The 14,602-nt window shown below is 58.8% G+C and overlaps 4 protein-coding genes across 4 annotated transcripts; 3 read left to right on the top strand and 1 right to left on the bottom strand.

The window, feature by feature from the left end:
* Positions 1 to 1,563: 1,563 nt before the first annotated feature.
* Positions 1,564 to 1,929, bottom strand: LINJ_13_0270 (conserved hypothetical protein; the record flags this gene model as incomplete). The annotated part of the gene is made up of 1 exon (XM_001464022.1): positions 1,564 to 1,929. One exon carries the CDS (start codon positions 1,927 to 1,929, stop codon positions 1,564 to 1,566), a length of 366 nt encoding a protein of 121 aa, XP_001464059.1.
* Positions 1,930 to 7,169: 5,240 nt separating this feature from the next.
* LINJ_13_0260 (putative N-acetyltransferase subunit ARD1) lies at positions 7,170 to 7,952 on the top strand (the record flags this gene model as incomplete). Its single annotated transcript, XM_001464023.1, has 1 exon — positions 7,170 to 7,952. The coding sequence occupies one exon, from the start codon at positions 7,170 to 7,172 to the stop codon at positions 7,950 to 7,952; it is 783 nt and encodes a 260-aa protein (XP_001464060.1).
* A 507-nt stretch (positions 7,953 to 8,459) lies between these two features.
* Positions 8,460 to 10,061, top strand: LINJ_13_0250 (conserved hypothetical protein; the record flags this gene model as incomplete). Its single annotated transcript, XM_001464024.1, has 1 exon — positions 8,460 to 10,061. The coding sequence occupies one exon, from the start codon at positions 8,460 to 8,462 to the stop codon at positions 10,059 to 10,061; it is 1,602 nt and encodes a 533-aa protein (XP_001464061.1).
* A 2,505-nt stretch (positions 10,062 to 12,566) lies between these two features.
* LINJ_13_0240 (conserved hypothetical protein) lies at positions 12,567 to 13,490 on the top strand (the record flags this gene model as incomplete). Its single annotated transcript, XM_001464013.1, has 1 exon — positions 12,567 to 13,490. The coding sequence occupies one exon, from the start codon at positions 12,567 to 12,569 to the stop codon at positions 13,488 to 13,490; it is 924 nt and encodes a 307-aa protein (XP_001464050.1).
* Between the last annotated feature and the right edge of the window lie 1,112 nt (positions 13,491 to 14,602).

Here is a 14,602-nt window from a genome sequence, read left to right as displayed (position 1 = left end):
GTAGGTCAGCACAGGACTTTCTCAGTGCCGCGGTAAATTTGCTGTATTTTTTTTCCCCTGAGGAGGGGTGCATTCAGCTCCATAGAAATATCATTTGTCCTTGTTCGCTTTTTTTCTGTTGATTTGAGAAAATGTACATACCGTAAAGGGGAAGCCGCGCAGCGAGCGGAGAGTCCCTTTTCTCGGAGCATGATGGTAGTTGTAACGCTAAAAAAAAATCTATTAGAAAAATCGGGGGCAAATTTAGAATGCGAGAAAACAGTTTTTTCGAGAAATATTGTAGTTGCCAATATACGGTACAGAAACATGTAATAGTCGTTTCCGTCGCTCATACACACCCCGTGAAAAAGGGACAACTTATAAACAGGAAAGCAAAATCAAAAAAGGAGTAAAAGGTGCTCCATCTAACTCCTCAGCCTTATCTGCTTCCTCAGGCCCTGAAGCCTCACCCGCCTCCGCGGTTTCAGCCATCGCCGCCTCGCGGGCAGCCCGCCGCTCAGTACTCGCTCGGGTCTGCTCCGCGTAAATAGCGTCGACATCAGGGGTCTTCAACCTCAATCTGGTCACAGACCCCGCTCCTCTGCTCATCAACAGAGATAGACCCGCGCTGGGTGTAGATACTCGTGATCTCCACCATGCTCTGGTCACCGAGCATCTGCGCGAGACTAACAGCGGAGCTGATAGCGAGATTCAGCGCAGCAATTGTCAGCTGTAGAATACCCTCTTGCAGACGAAGCTTCGCCTTTTCAGCAGAGATAGCGTTCACTTTCTAGAGGCCCACACGGACAACATTATTCGGGACATCAGCAGTGCCGGTCATTTATGTGGAGAATAATAAAATTGTAGAGAGCTAGTCATGGTCGAGCACGGCCTAAACTCGTGTAAGCACAGCGAAGTAGTAGAGGGGGAATAAGAGGAAATAAAGCGTGAGAAAATAGCCATGCTTTCCGCCTTTTGCCATTCTTTTGCATTCCCATGCATACGCAGAGTATAAAGATTCGCTACGCGCTTTTACGGCCACCCCGGCAGATTTCTCCTAGGTGAGCTAATGCAGCCACAAAACGTGTAGCATTCGCTTTTTCATTTGTCCTTTGCTTATTTGGGGCACAGTATTCGGACTCTATTTTTCATGGTCGTTTTGCGGGCAGCTCCAAAAAAAAAAAAGCTGCCGCACCGCTACAATATTTTTCGAAAGGAAAAAAAATGAGTCCGTGCTTTGATATGAAAAATTGAGCGTTTTCTCGTGCCTTTTTTTTTCTCAACTAACACGTCGCGACCCTAGCCGGCTCGTCTAGCACACGAGCTGCGGTATATCAAATCACCACTGGAGAGGATTCATGCATTTTTTTTCATTTCGACATTTTTGTTTGAATTTTACCTACGCAGCACAGCAACACTTTTTCATTGCCTAAATCCTTTTTTGTTTGTTTTTTCAGTCATCAAAAAAAAGTGATGGTCATTTTTTTTCGCTTTAATAGAGGACAAGAGAGCGAGACCGTGTATATTTGTTGCGACTTTCAAATTTGGGTTTTCTTTGTGATTCGCGCCACCCAGGCAGCTGAGCTACTCATCATCGGCCTCATCCGCTTCCGCGCGGGCCTTTGCGATTTCGCGATCCTTCTGCTGCTGATCATAGATAGCGTCAAAATCAGGAGATTTGACAACAACAACCTCAATCTTGTCGGTAGTGGTGGAGCGAACATCGTCGAACTGCGCGCGTGAAGTGCAAATCTTCTTCACCTCCACGACACCCTGGTTCTTGAGCAGCTCCACAACAGAGACAGCGTCGGCAATTGCAGTACCGAGAGCGGAGATGACGACCTCCGGGTAGCCTTCATGAAGACGGTGCTTCGTGTAGTCAACGTAACCGAACTTGCGCTTGTTCGAGCTCACACGAACAATCGCGTTTCCGCAGTTTTCAGCTGACATCTTGGTACAAAGGAAAAGGTAGCGGTTTTTGGAATAAATGTTGCTCTCTAAAGCTTTATTTGCAGACTGTGTGAGAAAAGAGAAATTAGAGGAGTGAGAAAAGAGATGATAAAGAGAGCAGTTAACAGTCAATGCGAGCCTTCATCCCCGCATTAACCATACACGCTACCGCGAAGGAGATGAAATCTTTCCGGAGCAGTTTTCGAGCCATCAATTCCTGTAACAACGGCACTGCGCATTCGGTAAGAGACGTTGAAGATGTGGACACCAGCCAACCGTGAAAACCCTGTCCAAAGAGTCTGTTGTCACCTTCTTTGGGCACTTCACTTTGACTCCGGGAAACGGAACCGCATATTATTCAGCGCTGTGTCACAATACCTAGATACTCGCGAAAAAAAGTACTGTTTTTCGTTTTCAGCCGTACTCACAGTGTAGCACCAAAAAGAGTTGCATCGCGACACGACACGCGGACTCTGCGCACGGAACCCCTTCGATAAATGGTCATGGCTGCATGTGGCTCCTTGCAATAAACTGTCTGCGATGTCCTATCAGCGGAAGGCGCCTCTGTGGACCACCTGGCTTGAATACATCAAGCTTGGGCTCACTGGAGCAGCTTTAGAGGAACCGATCTTGAGAAAGGAGCGGCGCACAGCAGCGGAAGTCCGTAAAGGTTTATCGCTCGTTCACCGCGCTGTAGCAGCCCTCCGACCTCCTCTGCTTACAGCCCTCTTCACTGCCCTTGCGGGGAAAACAGCACGCAAAAATGCGGGGAAGAAGCTTGAATGCGCGCATTTATGCAGAGAACCCTCCCCCTCCCACCCCACTTACTCCTTCCCCTTTTTCTTGTCTAAGAGCCGGCAGAACGCAACTGCGCGGCACGCCCCGCGCCATATGCGTGTCGTCGGGGGAACGCGGACACAACCTCTGCTAAACCCCAAAAAGAAAACACGCAACACAACGCCAATACAGTTATCCCCCCCCGCAAATTTCTTCACCACACCAAAGCGCAAGCGACGAGAGGTCAACGATGGATGAAGCCTCCCTAGTGTGGGCGGCAAAAAACCCACATTAGTCCAATCAGACATACACAGGAAACACCTGGAAAAGGCAAAACAGCTATCGACCGCCAGATCACTGAGAAAGCCGTGCTTGTTTTCGCGTCAAAACGACCCCCCCCTCAAAAAAAAAAGCCGCGACATGCATCTACCCTACCCTCTGATATCCCACACCCTTTTCCCAGCCGAAAAGGCTGTCTTAGCCAACGGCGCTGCCATGGGCTAGTCTGAACATCCTCCACGCATCTATTGCTCCCTTTGTCTCATCTGAGAAACGAAGCAGCATCAGCAGACTATCCCCGGCAGGAAAAATAGACGCCAGCCCGAAAGGACGCTACCCGCGCACCCCTGTACGCTGGAAATCCCTTGCGGAGAATATGGTGAAGCCGGCTCCTTTTCCCTTCGCCCACCCTGAAAGCACCGAAAACGAACTGCTGCCCCGCTTGAAAACCGCACCAAAGCAGAACTTCCCAAAGTCAACTATCTTTTGAAACCCCAGCAGGCGCCATGACTTCATGCATGCGACTTGTCTTTTTGTTTACCTCAATGCAGCCGTGTTTTTCCCAAGGGCAAAGCGCTTTTTTCACGCGACGTCACCAGCCACCTTTCGTTGCGACAAGAAAAAATTTATTTGGAAGATCGACAGAGTGATAAGCAGATCGAAAGCCGTGAATAAAAAAAACGCACACATGAAATAGCAATTGCACCGGTGAATTGTTTCTTACGATACCACATTCCTGTTACAGTAAAAACATTCCGATTGCCGCGCCGCCCCTTTGTCCGTAAAAAAGGCCTAATAAAACCATACGGCGCCCCCATGATGGGTTTCTACCTCGCCAGAATAACGAAAATTCTCAACACCAAGCCACTTTCCTATCCATTGGAAAACCCGGTAAGCAAGAACAGCCCCGCACCCAGGGTACAACATCCTTGGCCCAGCCTTTTTCAGAAAGCTCTTCCACACACTTTTGTCACCCGATAGCTCCCCCAACAACGCACCGAACAAATAAATTTTGATGCTCGGATAAAAGTTTGATGCCGCATTTTTCTTTCGGACACCAAACCCACTTCCCGGGGCTAAACCCCTTACGATAACCAAAGCTTTATCACATTTGCATTTTGCTAAAGAGGCCCAAGGCTCACCACCACACATCTTCTATGATTTTTCAACTTCGCCACACTCGGCGGCCATCCCCCTGCAGGCGCCCCCTCACCCCCAGCGCCGGCAAAAAAAACCCGACACCAAAAAAGCATACCACCAGCAACCCTGCCGATAAACGCCGCAAGTCGTCAAAAAGAGACCCTTAACGCCTGTCACGGAAGCGGCTTTCTCTACACCGGTATGAAAGAGCCCACGGATCCCTTTCCGAAGCCGCAAAGACCCGATGATAGTCCCACGTCCTGCCGCCCTGTGGCGCTGGCCACCGATATCCGCAAGCTGCTTGGGCACATGATCCTGCGACGGCTTGGCGGCCATGTTGCAGACAGACTGCAACCACACCGCCACGGCTTCCGTCCCCACCGCTCCACCGTAGGTCTCCCCGGGCTTGCCCCTCCACAAAGCAGCCCGGCACCAGGCAGACACCAAGACATGCGCAGCGTTTGTGAGCTCTATGCCTGCACGCGTGGCTCGGCAGGTCGCGGCGCTACCATTGCGGCGCTAAGGAGGTACTGTGTAGACCCGCGCCGCGCCCGCTGAGCCAACGGGCTCTCAGACGGTGGTTGCGCCCGCGGCCGCTTCCAGAAGAGGCCCGGGCTTGCATGCGTTGCTCCACAGGGGTCTGCCCAGGGCCCTCTTCCCCCCACCTCTATGGCGGGCTCGCTGGGTGCGGGGGGTGGGGGAACAGTGCACCCGGGCTGCGCCACGCCTTCTTAGCTGATACGCTCGCGCCCCCGCGCCCTCCGCAGACAAGGGCGTCGCGCCGGCCGCGCTGCCATACGCCCTCTGGGGGCGGGGCGCTTAGTGGGGCTCTGGGTGCCCCCCAAAAAAGGATGTGCACCCGCCTTGGCGCGCGGCGCCGCAACCAACCGCAACTCCCCGCCGCACCAACGCGCTTGGAAAAGGGTCGCTGCCCTCGCCTTCCGGGCCTGGGCTTTTGCCAAGTGCGCGGCATTGGCCACGGCGTCGCCGCGGCTATGGGGGGGTGGCCGCGGCTCGTCTTGGCGGGGCGGGGGCGGGGCCCGCCGAAGGACCCGCCCCGGTTCCCCCAGGTGGCGCTGCTCGAACAAAGGCTGCTCTATGGCGCCGGCGCGTGGACGAACGGAGCTCGCCGAAACTGCTGGGGGGCCTTTGGGGGCTTTCACGCGAACGCGGCCGCAGTCATCGCGGGCACCCCCCCTCGCGACACGCAGGCAACGGGAATCCAACGAGAGAGGCGGGGGCACACTGTCCCTCGACAACGTGGCGCTGCTGCGCCGCATCCGCCTGCATCCCCCCGCGCCGACGCGAGGAGGCCACCTTGCATATTCGATGCGGTGTGTGTGTGTGTGCGTCGGATGGCGGTGTGGCCACGGCGCGTCGGCAGTTCTCGAGCGGCTATACCGGCGTGGGCCCTTTCGGGGCACCGCACGCACACGCATCGCCCATGCGCAGCGTTCGCGTGTGGTCTCGCATCTCTCTCCCTCGCGGGCTGTGTGCGGACACTCCCGTCGAGGATAAAGCAGCGGCATGCAGGCAGCGACCCTCTCGCCTCGCGAAGCGCCCATGCTCGCTGTGGGAGGATGGCGCGGTACAGACAGGCATCCTGCCAGGAGCGGCCGCGACGCCTTATTGCAACAGTATGCCCGCAGGCGCGGCAGCGGCAGGCCGCGGCCAGCTTGCTCGCAGTTGTCGCACTGAGTGTCAAGCAGTGGGTCTGGAGCTTGAGCTGCAACGGCGACAGCTCGATGAGCTCAGGCGCGAAAAGCTAATGGCCGTTGCTGCTCCGGACTCGGTCTTTCTCCCCATGGCGCTCGGCGCGGGCCCTAAAACGGCGGGGGTGAGGTGTTGCGGCGTGTTGGGGTGCAGATGCCGGCGCTGCTAGCCCGTCGCGTGCACCTCTCATTTCCGTTTGCCTTTGGCCGTTGAGGATGAGAGCACCGTGGCGAAGCTGACGAGCTTGCAAAATCGGCAACGCCAGAGGCGCCGACGCCAGCTGCACGGATCGCGGGCCTGGTCTCCGGTCGCAGATGCCAGGCCGACATCCCCCTTCATCCGCACGGCAGACGCCTGCCGCCTCCGCCCTCGAGCGCAGGACCCTGGACGCGGCCCGCTGGGATCAAGACATGCAGTGCAGCCAGGTCCGTGTGGAGTTCGCCGCGCAGCGCGTACCCGATGAGGGGGCAAGGAAGGGCAGGAAGAGCTTGATAGGCGCATGACCCGATTCGGTGGCAGGACGGCTTGTCCCATGACGGCCAGGCGTTAGCGGCAGTGCCGCGGCGGCAGGCGATTGGTGGCTGTGTGGTTGTGCATGCGTATCCGTTTGCTGGATTGTTCGCGGGTGGAATACGGACGCCTCGAAAATGCTGAAGTCGATGACGATGGTGCCCAGCAGATGCAGCTCGTGTGCGCCCGTATGCCGATGTGTGTGTGCGATGCAGCATGCAGGTTAGGCGCACTGTGGCACCTTTTCTCTTCGAACGCGAGATGGAGGCGGCGTAGAGGCACTCAGTCGCCGTGCGCGTGGACTTGCATGCGAAGGAATGGAGCCACATCCACGCAAAGGGAGTGGTGGGCTAAACCGGGGCCGCACCGAAGACGGAGAGGCAGTGGTGATGGTGACCCTTGCGCTGCTGCCGCTGATGCCGACCGTGCCATCGCTAGTGTTGTTGAATCTCTCCACTGCAGGCGCAAGAGACTCGGACATTCCTGCTCTTCATAGGCGTGCCCTCTCCACGTCTGCTCAGCACCGACGCGAGAGTGAAGCATGTGCGCGTGTGGTGCGTCGGCGTGGGCGTGTTGCGCGCCTGTGAAGCCGCGCCTCAGGCCTGTTCATGAGAGTGACCTTCCACTGCCTTCTCCTCTTCTCTCTGGTGCCTTATGCACTTCCCATGCGGACTTCTAACGGACATCGATACCCACGCCCACACACGCGCTTCTTTGCCGACCTGGAGTTTCTCTCTCCTGACTGTGCACCCTTTCTATCAGTGTTACTCCCCCCCCCCACCTCTTTCTGCGCACACACCCACACCAGACCCACTGCCATCATGCAGCTCCGTCGCGCCACCATGGAGGACATGTACGAGATGCAGCACAGCAATCTCCGTTGCCTTCCGGAGAACTACAACCTGCGGTACTACTACTACCATCTCCTGTCATGGCCGCAGCTGCTCTACGTGCAGCAAGATTACAACCGCAACACCGTTGGCTATGCTCTAGGCAAGATGGACGATGAGGAGGTGCCGGATAAAAAGCATGGCCACATCACGTCCTTGGCCGTGCTGCGGTCGCATCGCAAGCTCGGCATCGCGTCGCGCGTGATGCGGGCGACTATGAAGGAGATGGACGCCGAGTACGGCGCTCACTACTGCTCTCTGCATGTGCGCAAGACGAACGACGCCGCGCTGCACCTCTATCAGGACACCCTCGGCTTTCGCTGCGTCGGCGTAGAGGAAAAGTACTACATGGACGAGGAGGACGCGTATCACATGAAGAGCTTCTTTCACCAGGCGAATCCCGGCTCCTACGTCGACGATCACAAGCGGCTGATCCGCAAGGCGGTGCCTGGTGAGTTGGAAGGCAGCCCGGCCGCGGCTGGCGCGTCGTCGCCGGCGTCCGGCGGACGCGGCGGGGACAAGAATGGCAAGAGGGGCAACGATAAGGCCGCGAAGGAGATCTCCGCGAAGGAGCGGGAGGCGGCGATGGCCGAGCTGCTGGGGCTGGAGACGGGCGGCAAGGGCAGGGTCGCGGGTGGTGGTGCTGGCGGAAAAGGCAAGAGCGGCAACAGCAGCGGCAGCGGCGGGAAGAGAGGCAGCGGGCGACAGAAGTAGCCAACCCTTCCTTCCCTCTTTCTCCGTTTCGTTACAGCGTGCCGTGCTCCTCTGTGTGATAAGAGGCTAAGCAGACTGGGCTGTCGGTGTACACCCAGCACCCGGCGTACACGCACAACACATCCAACATGAAGCAGACCCCCCCTCCCCCCCAAACACACACGCACACATACACACACAGACATACCTACGCGAAGCGGCGGCAGGCAGACTGCCCCCTCGTCACTCTAATGCCGACTTTTTTTCTCTCAGGGCCCTCCTCATGAAGTCGTTAAAGTCGACACTCTGAGTAGTGCCGTGCTTTTCTGTCTCTCTGCTCTGCTCCGGCCATCTCGTCTCGTGGACAGTTTTCACGGAGTACGAGTCTGCGTGTTTTACTGTGCCTGTGCGTGTGTTCCATGGCCCTGCCCATCCTCATTCCACTTCTCCCCTTCTTCTGCCCTCTCTCACCCTTGACGACTTACACGCACCTGCGTGAAGGAAAGCACGCAGAGTTCAAGAGAGAACATGTTCGAGCCTTTGCGTGAGTTGCTCTTGGAGGACCCGCAGGCACTCATAGAAGATGAGCGTGTGCTTGGTGAGAAGGCCGGGCGGCTGTTTGGCTTTCGCGACTTCAGTGCCTACGCCACGCTCGGCGGCGCCGTTTATCCGCTGCTGCGGTGTGCCAACGATGGTGTCGTGTCGTGGGGCGCAGTGCACGGCGTGAATGGCTCCAGCAACGGCAGCGGGAGTACGCGGGCCACCAACTCGGCCTCATCTTTGTCCGCAGGCGGGGATGCTGTCCTCACATCGTCGTCGCTGCACGGCCAAGGCGAGGTGAATACGAGGTGGTGGCCGTCGCTGGCGACTGCGACAGACGCGCGCCGGCGCTCTCGCCACGGACGTCGCTCTTGGCTTCAACAGCTGTGGGCATCTGCGCCGCATCTCATTCCGCATCTCGCCCACTGTCTCGTCAAGGCGGCGTCGTTTGCACTGCCGGGCCTTCGCAGCGTGTTCCCAACTGCTCTACCGGGTGCACGGCGGCTGCTACTGGCGCGGCGGTCTCGCTGTGGTGGGCCTGAGCGTGTAACGGGACTTAGCTTCCATCCTTCGTACATGTGGCTTGCGGTAGCGGTGGAAGAGGGCGGCGCCGACGCTTCAACGCGCGTCGTTGTTTACGACGTGGGCGAGGGAAGGGTGATGTGTGTACTGACGCACGCCTTTCAGACGAAGGTGAGCTGGTTGCAGTGGAGGCCTCAGTCGCGCGATGTCCTGGCGGTGGGGTGCTGCGGCGGTGTGCTGCTGTGGAGACTGTTTGCGGACTCCTCAGGAAGCGCCGCTGCTGCGCCGTGGTCCGCTCCCAAGGCATTCGCGAACGCGGACGTCTCCGCACGCGCTTTGTTCTATCGCGCCCGCAGTGGCTTCACCGTCACTGCCGGTGCCTTTGCGCATCAAGACGCGAACACCCTCGCCTGCGCAAGCGTTGGCGACACGCGCCTCGTTTTTCTCCAGTTGAATGAGCCGCCCTTTCAGCCGCAGGCGTGCGGCACCGTTGTCGTTCCCTCTGTCGACGGCGGCCTGGGCCAGGTGGTGTTCGATGACGATGACTTGTTCCTGCTCTGCACCGTGTGCGAGCACGGTTCCCTGGCGCTGGTGCGCATTCGGCCCTCACCCACATCTGCATCCGCCGCTTCGTCGGTCGCGGCGTTCCAGTCGTGTGTCGTGCCTACACCAGCCCCGGTGGACTGCGTCGCTCGTGCCACGGGCCTCGGACCTTCCCTCTACTTTATGAGCACCGCCAGGCTCGAGGGCGTCTTGCTCGCCCGCATCAACCCCTTCATCGGTGTCGAGGTCGTCTCGATGATCTCCACCGGATTGTACCGCGGCGTGGGTGGCTGTGTCACCGGCTTGGAGTGCAGCCGCCGCCGTCTGTGGATCCAAACAGAGACGAACCACTTGCTGGTGTGCCGGTGCGGGCTGCGGGACGGCGCCATCTCGCTAATCCCTATCGGGGTCGCGGCGATAGAGGTGGTTGCAATGGCGTCCTTCGCAGGGTGCACGACGGGCTCTCTCCTCGCAGCGGTGGAGGTAGACGGCACCATCCACTTTCTTCCCTCGTATCATGGCTAGTATCTCGAGGGGCACGCGCAGACTCGGACGCTCATGCACGCTACCGTGTGGCGTCCGCGCCGATGAGCCAGAGACATGCAAGGATGTGTGCGTACTGACAACGTTGGTGCCTGCGCGTGCGCCTGGGGTATTGCAAGAGATGCCGAGGCGACGATCAGCAACGCAAGGAGAGCGCTAAGGAAACCATAAGCACTGCCGCCACCACACCATCATCGCCACAGAACTTCATAAAGTAGCGGCAGAGCAGAGGCGCACATGCGGAACTCATAGACGGACCCGCGTCAGCGTCAGGAGGACCGCATGAAGACGCACGGGGAGGGGGCCCTTTACGGAGCGACGTAGGCGCAAATTCAGACGGTGTAGGGTAGGCCGAGATGTGGGTGAGCGATTTGCTGCTCTCGGAGTTGCCCACGAAGAGTCGAGCAGATCAGTGAATCTGTGGGCTCAGATCGCTTGATGACTGCCCTCTGGAGCCTCCTCGATCTCCTCTCCTCTGCGCTCTCTCGCTGAGGTGTTTTGGCGTGTACTGATGTCTCGTGCGCGCCTCGCGCTCTTTGCTATCCTCCCTTCTCTGCGTGTTCCTCTCTCTATCCTCCCTTCTCTTGAACGCGCATAGCCGCTCCCCCTCCCCCCACTCCCCTAATAATATGGAGGTGAGGCACATCGAAGTGGCGTACCCTGAAGACGTGGTGGTGGTGGGGGGCCACTCCTGAGGACTCGTCTGGAGACGGCCTGCTCGAGGAGCGTTTCCTGAGGGACGACACCATCGCCAACAAGGCGAGGCCGCACGGAACCGCCAGCAGAACGGCACGCTACCGGTGGGGGTAGTGTACCTCTCGCGCCGCAGTTTGGAGGGGGCGGTGATCTACATGCAGGCAAGACCTCCCACCTGGAATTCGACACACTCTCCTGTCGCTGCCTCCCGCACCATGCGACGCTTCGCTGCGATGCAGTATGCCGTGCTCAGCGGCGCTAACGGGCTCGTGCTCTCCACCAGTAGGCCAGCAGGTCGTGGGTGCGCCGTACCTTCCACAAGCTCTGCGGTCGCATCGGATCGCGGGAATCTTGGAGAAGGCGCCGGACAGCATGCCCGCTGTCTTGACCGCGTGCGATTCTGCACCCTCAGCCAGCGTACCGTAGGCGCCACGTCGCAAGCTCCGCGCGGTGGGGCCGGGCTTATCAGTCTCTCGCAGCGCATGCGCGCGACAGCAGTGGCCCAGCGAGGATTGTGGCCTGCACATGACCTTCCACTGCTTTGCACATCACCTGCCTGTACGGATAGCAGATGGGCCGGCAGCGGCCGCTCGCCTCCAGCCTTGGCCTACACGAGGCGCCCGCTTCACGGCAGAACACCCTCCCCCTCCCCCAGTTGGGGCAAAGGTCGCCTTGGTGACGGACCATCACCACCCCTCCCCATCCTGCATGCGCAGAAAGCAGTTGAATGGGTTTGAGCAGCAGTAGGTGTGGGCCCGGCGCTGAACACGCTGGGCGCGTACACGCGCCGTTTGGTTTCACGAGCGGAGCATCGACGTTGTGTTCCTCTACACCGCCCCGGCTCACTGAACCCTGCCGACACGCAACTCGCGTACCTTTGAGGAGTGCAACTCCGCGCCGGGCTCGTCTCTCGCCTGCTCGCATGCGAAGGGCGTGGCGTTGGCACTTGCGAGCGGCACCCTTACCCCGCTGCGCGAGGGCCGGAGGGAGGCCACAGAACGGCTGTCGGAGGAGCAAAATCTGTTGCAGGATTACGATGAGGTGATCCGTGTTTCGTCACAGCGAATCCTCTCACGAAAGGCGACTGCGGCCTCAGGGAGCACCGAAGTAAATCCCGGGCGAGAGAGCCCCATCCTCCCTCTGCATGCTGAGCCGTGCGTGTGCCCGCTCTTTTCATCCTCCCCCTTTCCGTCGATGCTCTCTGAAAGGAAAGATGGATGGCCAGGACTCGAGACATCAGGCCAGCATGTGGCCAAGTAGTTCTGCAGGGCTCTTGCAGGCACCCCTGCAGCTTCGCGACTTAGGTAGCGAGCGGCACAGCTGCGAAGCGTATCACAGAAGCTTTTCTTTTCCTTATTGTTTTTCGTGTGTCGGCTCGCGCGAAGCCATTCATCGTGGGCACTAGACTCCCCGCCTCTGACGAATGGGACTTGAGGATGACGGATGCCATGGCGGGTGTGGTAGGGCAGTGACCACACCCGTGTGTGTGTATGTGGCACGCTGCGTGGCCATGCACGCATGCCTGTCTCTTTCTCTCTGCGCAAGTGTACGTGCGCACCTGTTCGATGTGAGCCACGTACACGTACACGCCACCGTCGCACAGCCGATGCTCCACGTCTCCCTTTCCCCTTCTTTCAAAACACGCACATGCGCACATGCACGCCTGTGTGTAGCACCACAAGCGGATGGGTACTCGGGGGGCAACCACCCTCCCATCACCACATACACAGACAGGCACGCACACACACACGCACACACACACGCACACGCACACACCGACAGACACCGAGAATGTCTAGTGCGCTCGACAGCATCACCGCCGCCACGAAGCTGCGACGTGCGGAGATCGATGTGCAGCGCGAGCTAGAGGCGAAGCGCGAGGAGTACAACAGACGCATGGCACAGGTGAAGGAGGGGGAGGCGCAGTTGGCTGCCGACCGGGCAGAGCTGCAAGACACGCTCGTGCAGTACTACAAGTTCATACAGGAGAACGAAATCAAGCGTAGTCGTGCCATGAAGAAGGTCGCCATCGAAGAGAAGCAGCGCAAGGAGCGGGAGGCGTATATTGCCCAGCTTACGCAGCGCCTGCAGGGGCTGGAGCAGAAGCGGGATGAGATGAAGACGCAGTACGAGGACATCGAGAAGTACCAAACGTTCTTGGAGGAGGTGCTCTCCCGCAACGACGGCGACGAGTACCAGGAACCGCGCGACATCATGAAGCGTTGGATGACACTGTGCGACAACACCAGCGTCCTGCAGGCGCGCAAGACACAACTCGAGGAGGATCTCCTGCGCACACGCAGCTCCCTCAACCTGGCACGCCAGCGCCGCGGCACGGAGAACATCGCCCTCCAGAACCAACTGAACGAGATGCAGATGTCTTTCGAGTCACTCCAGAAGGCCATCAAGGCAAAGCAGGACAAACTGGACCGCATGATCAAGCAGAAGAGCTCGACGACGCGCACAGTGAGCCACGTCAGCATGGCCACCGCGAACCTATACGACCGCTGCGTGTCATGGGTGCGCGACTACTCGGGTCGCGGCAAGGTAGAGACACTGCACAGCAACGTGCTGCACCAGCTACACGTCATCTGCGACTGCCTAGAGGACTTCCAGAACATCATCATGCAGCATCAGGAGCAGCAGCGCCAAGTGGCGGCGCAGCAGGTAGCAGCCGCAGCCGCACAACAGGCGGCGGTAGCAAAGGCGGGCTGAGTGGCGCTCGGTGTTGATGTGCGAGTGTATGCGCATGATGTGCCACCTGCCGCCTTTGGTTGCGCTCTGTCATCGGCTCTTCTCCCTTTCGACAGACTTGTGCGAGGTGCTCTTCGCCGCCCCGGCAGCGCCTCCGTCCAGCCGCTGCCTCTTCTTCACTGTGTGCGCTGCTACCCTTTTCCGTTGTGAGCTTGTGCAAGCACGCACACAACTGCATGTAACGTGCTTGAGCACCGAGGGACCGGCTAGAGGCGAGATGTCAATGGAGGCGGTGGAGAAGTGGCGCAAGAGGACGAGGCTGACGGATGCGTGACGGTGCAGGCTCGCTACGAGTTGTGCTTCCGTGTGTACACCGTTACTTCTCCTTCCTCCCCCCGCTCCCCACTGCTTGCCGCTCTCCACCCCTGGATGTATATTAGTCACCTCCCCAGAGAGAGGAGGTGCCGTCACGGCTTTCTCCTACTCGCTTCTCTCTGCTGTTTTTGCCTCCTTCCCCTCTTGGCCCTCTCTGCGGCTCGCTGGTTCGGGCTGGTCGCTGTCGCTGCCGTTGTTGTGGTCGCTCCCGGCCCCTTTCGGGTCTCTGAGACCTCTTCCTTTGTGAACGCGCGTTTTCTGATGTCTCTGTGTATGTGTTGAAGGGAGGTTGTGTGGCGTTGAAGATCATGAGTCGGCCGCTTCTCTGACCTCCGCCCATCTGCATACAGAGCTGCGCAAATGTCCGCTAGCCACAAGACATCACCACCCACAGCAGACATTGCTACACATGCGCGCACCATGGTGAAGGGCAGGCGGCAGGAGCGGATCGACACGAACTGCCCCCGCTCCACCAAGTAAGGAGGAGGGGAGGGGGTACACCCGTTTCTACTTCCGTGCCTCTTCCGCAACACCTCTCTCCATCCCTCAGACCTATCCGCCGTGTGCCGCGTGTTTCGTTGACGCTATCATCGGCCGCCACTCGTTAGAAGGGTAAGAGGAGGGGGCGGGACGGGCTGGGTTGGCGCGGTGAACTGGTGATGGTGGGGGAGGATGGAGCGATACGCTTCTGCAACTCCGCCGCGGCCGCCTCCATAGTTGTTGCCCTTCTCTTCACCCCTTCTCCTTCAACCAATGCG

Source organism: Leishmania infantum, chromosome 13 (assembly GCF_000002875.2).
Source record: "Leishmania infantum JPCM5 genome chromosome 13".
NCBI lineage: Eukaryota > Euglenozoa > Kinetoplastea > Trypanosomatida > Trypanosomatidae > Leishmania > Leishmania infantum.
This window is presented reverse-complemented; position numbering and strand designations above follow the sequence as displayed.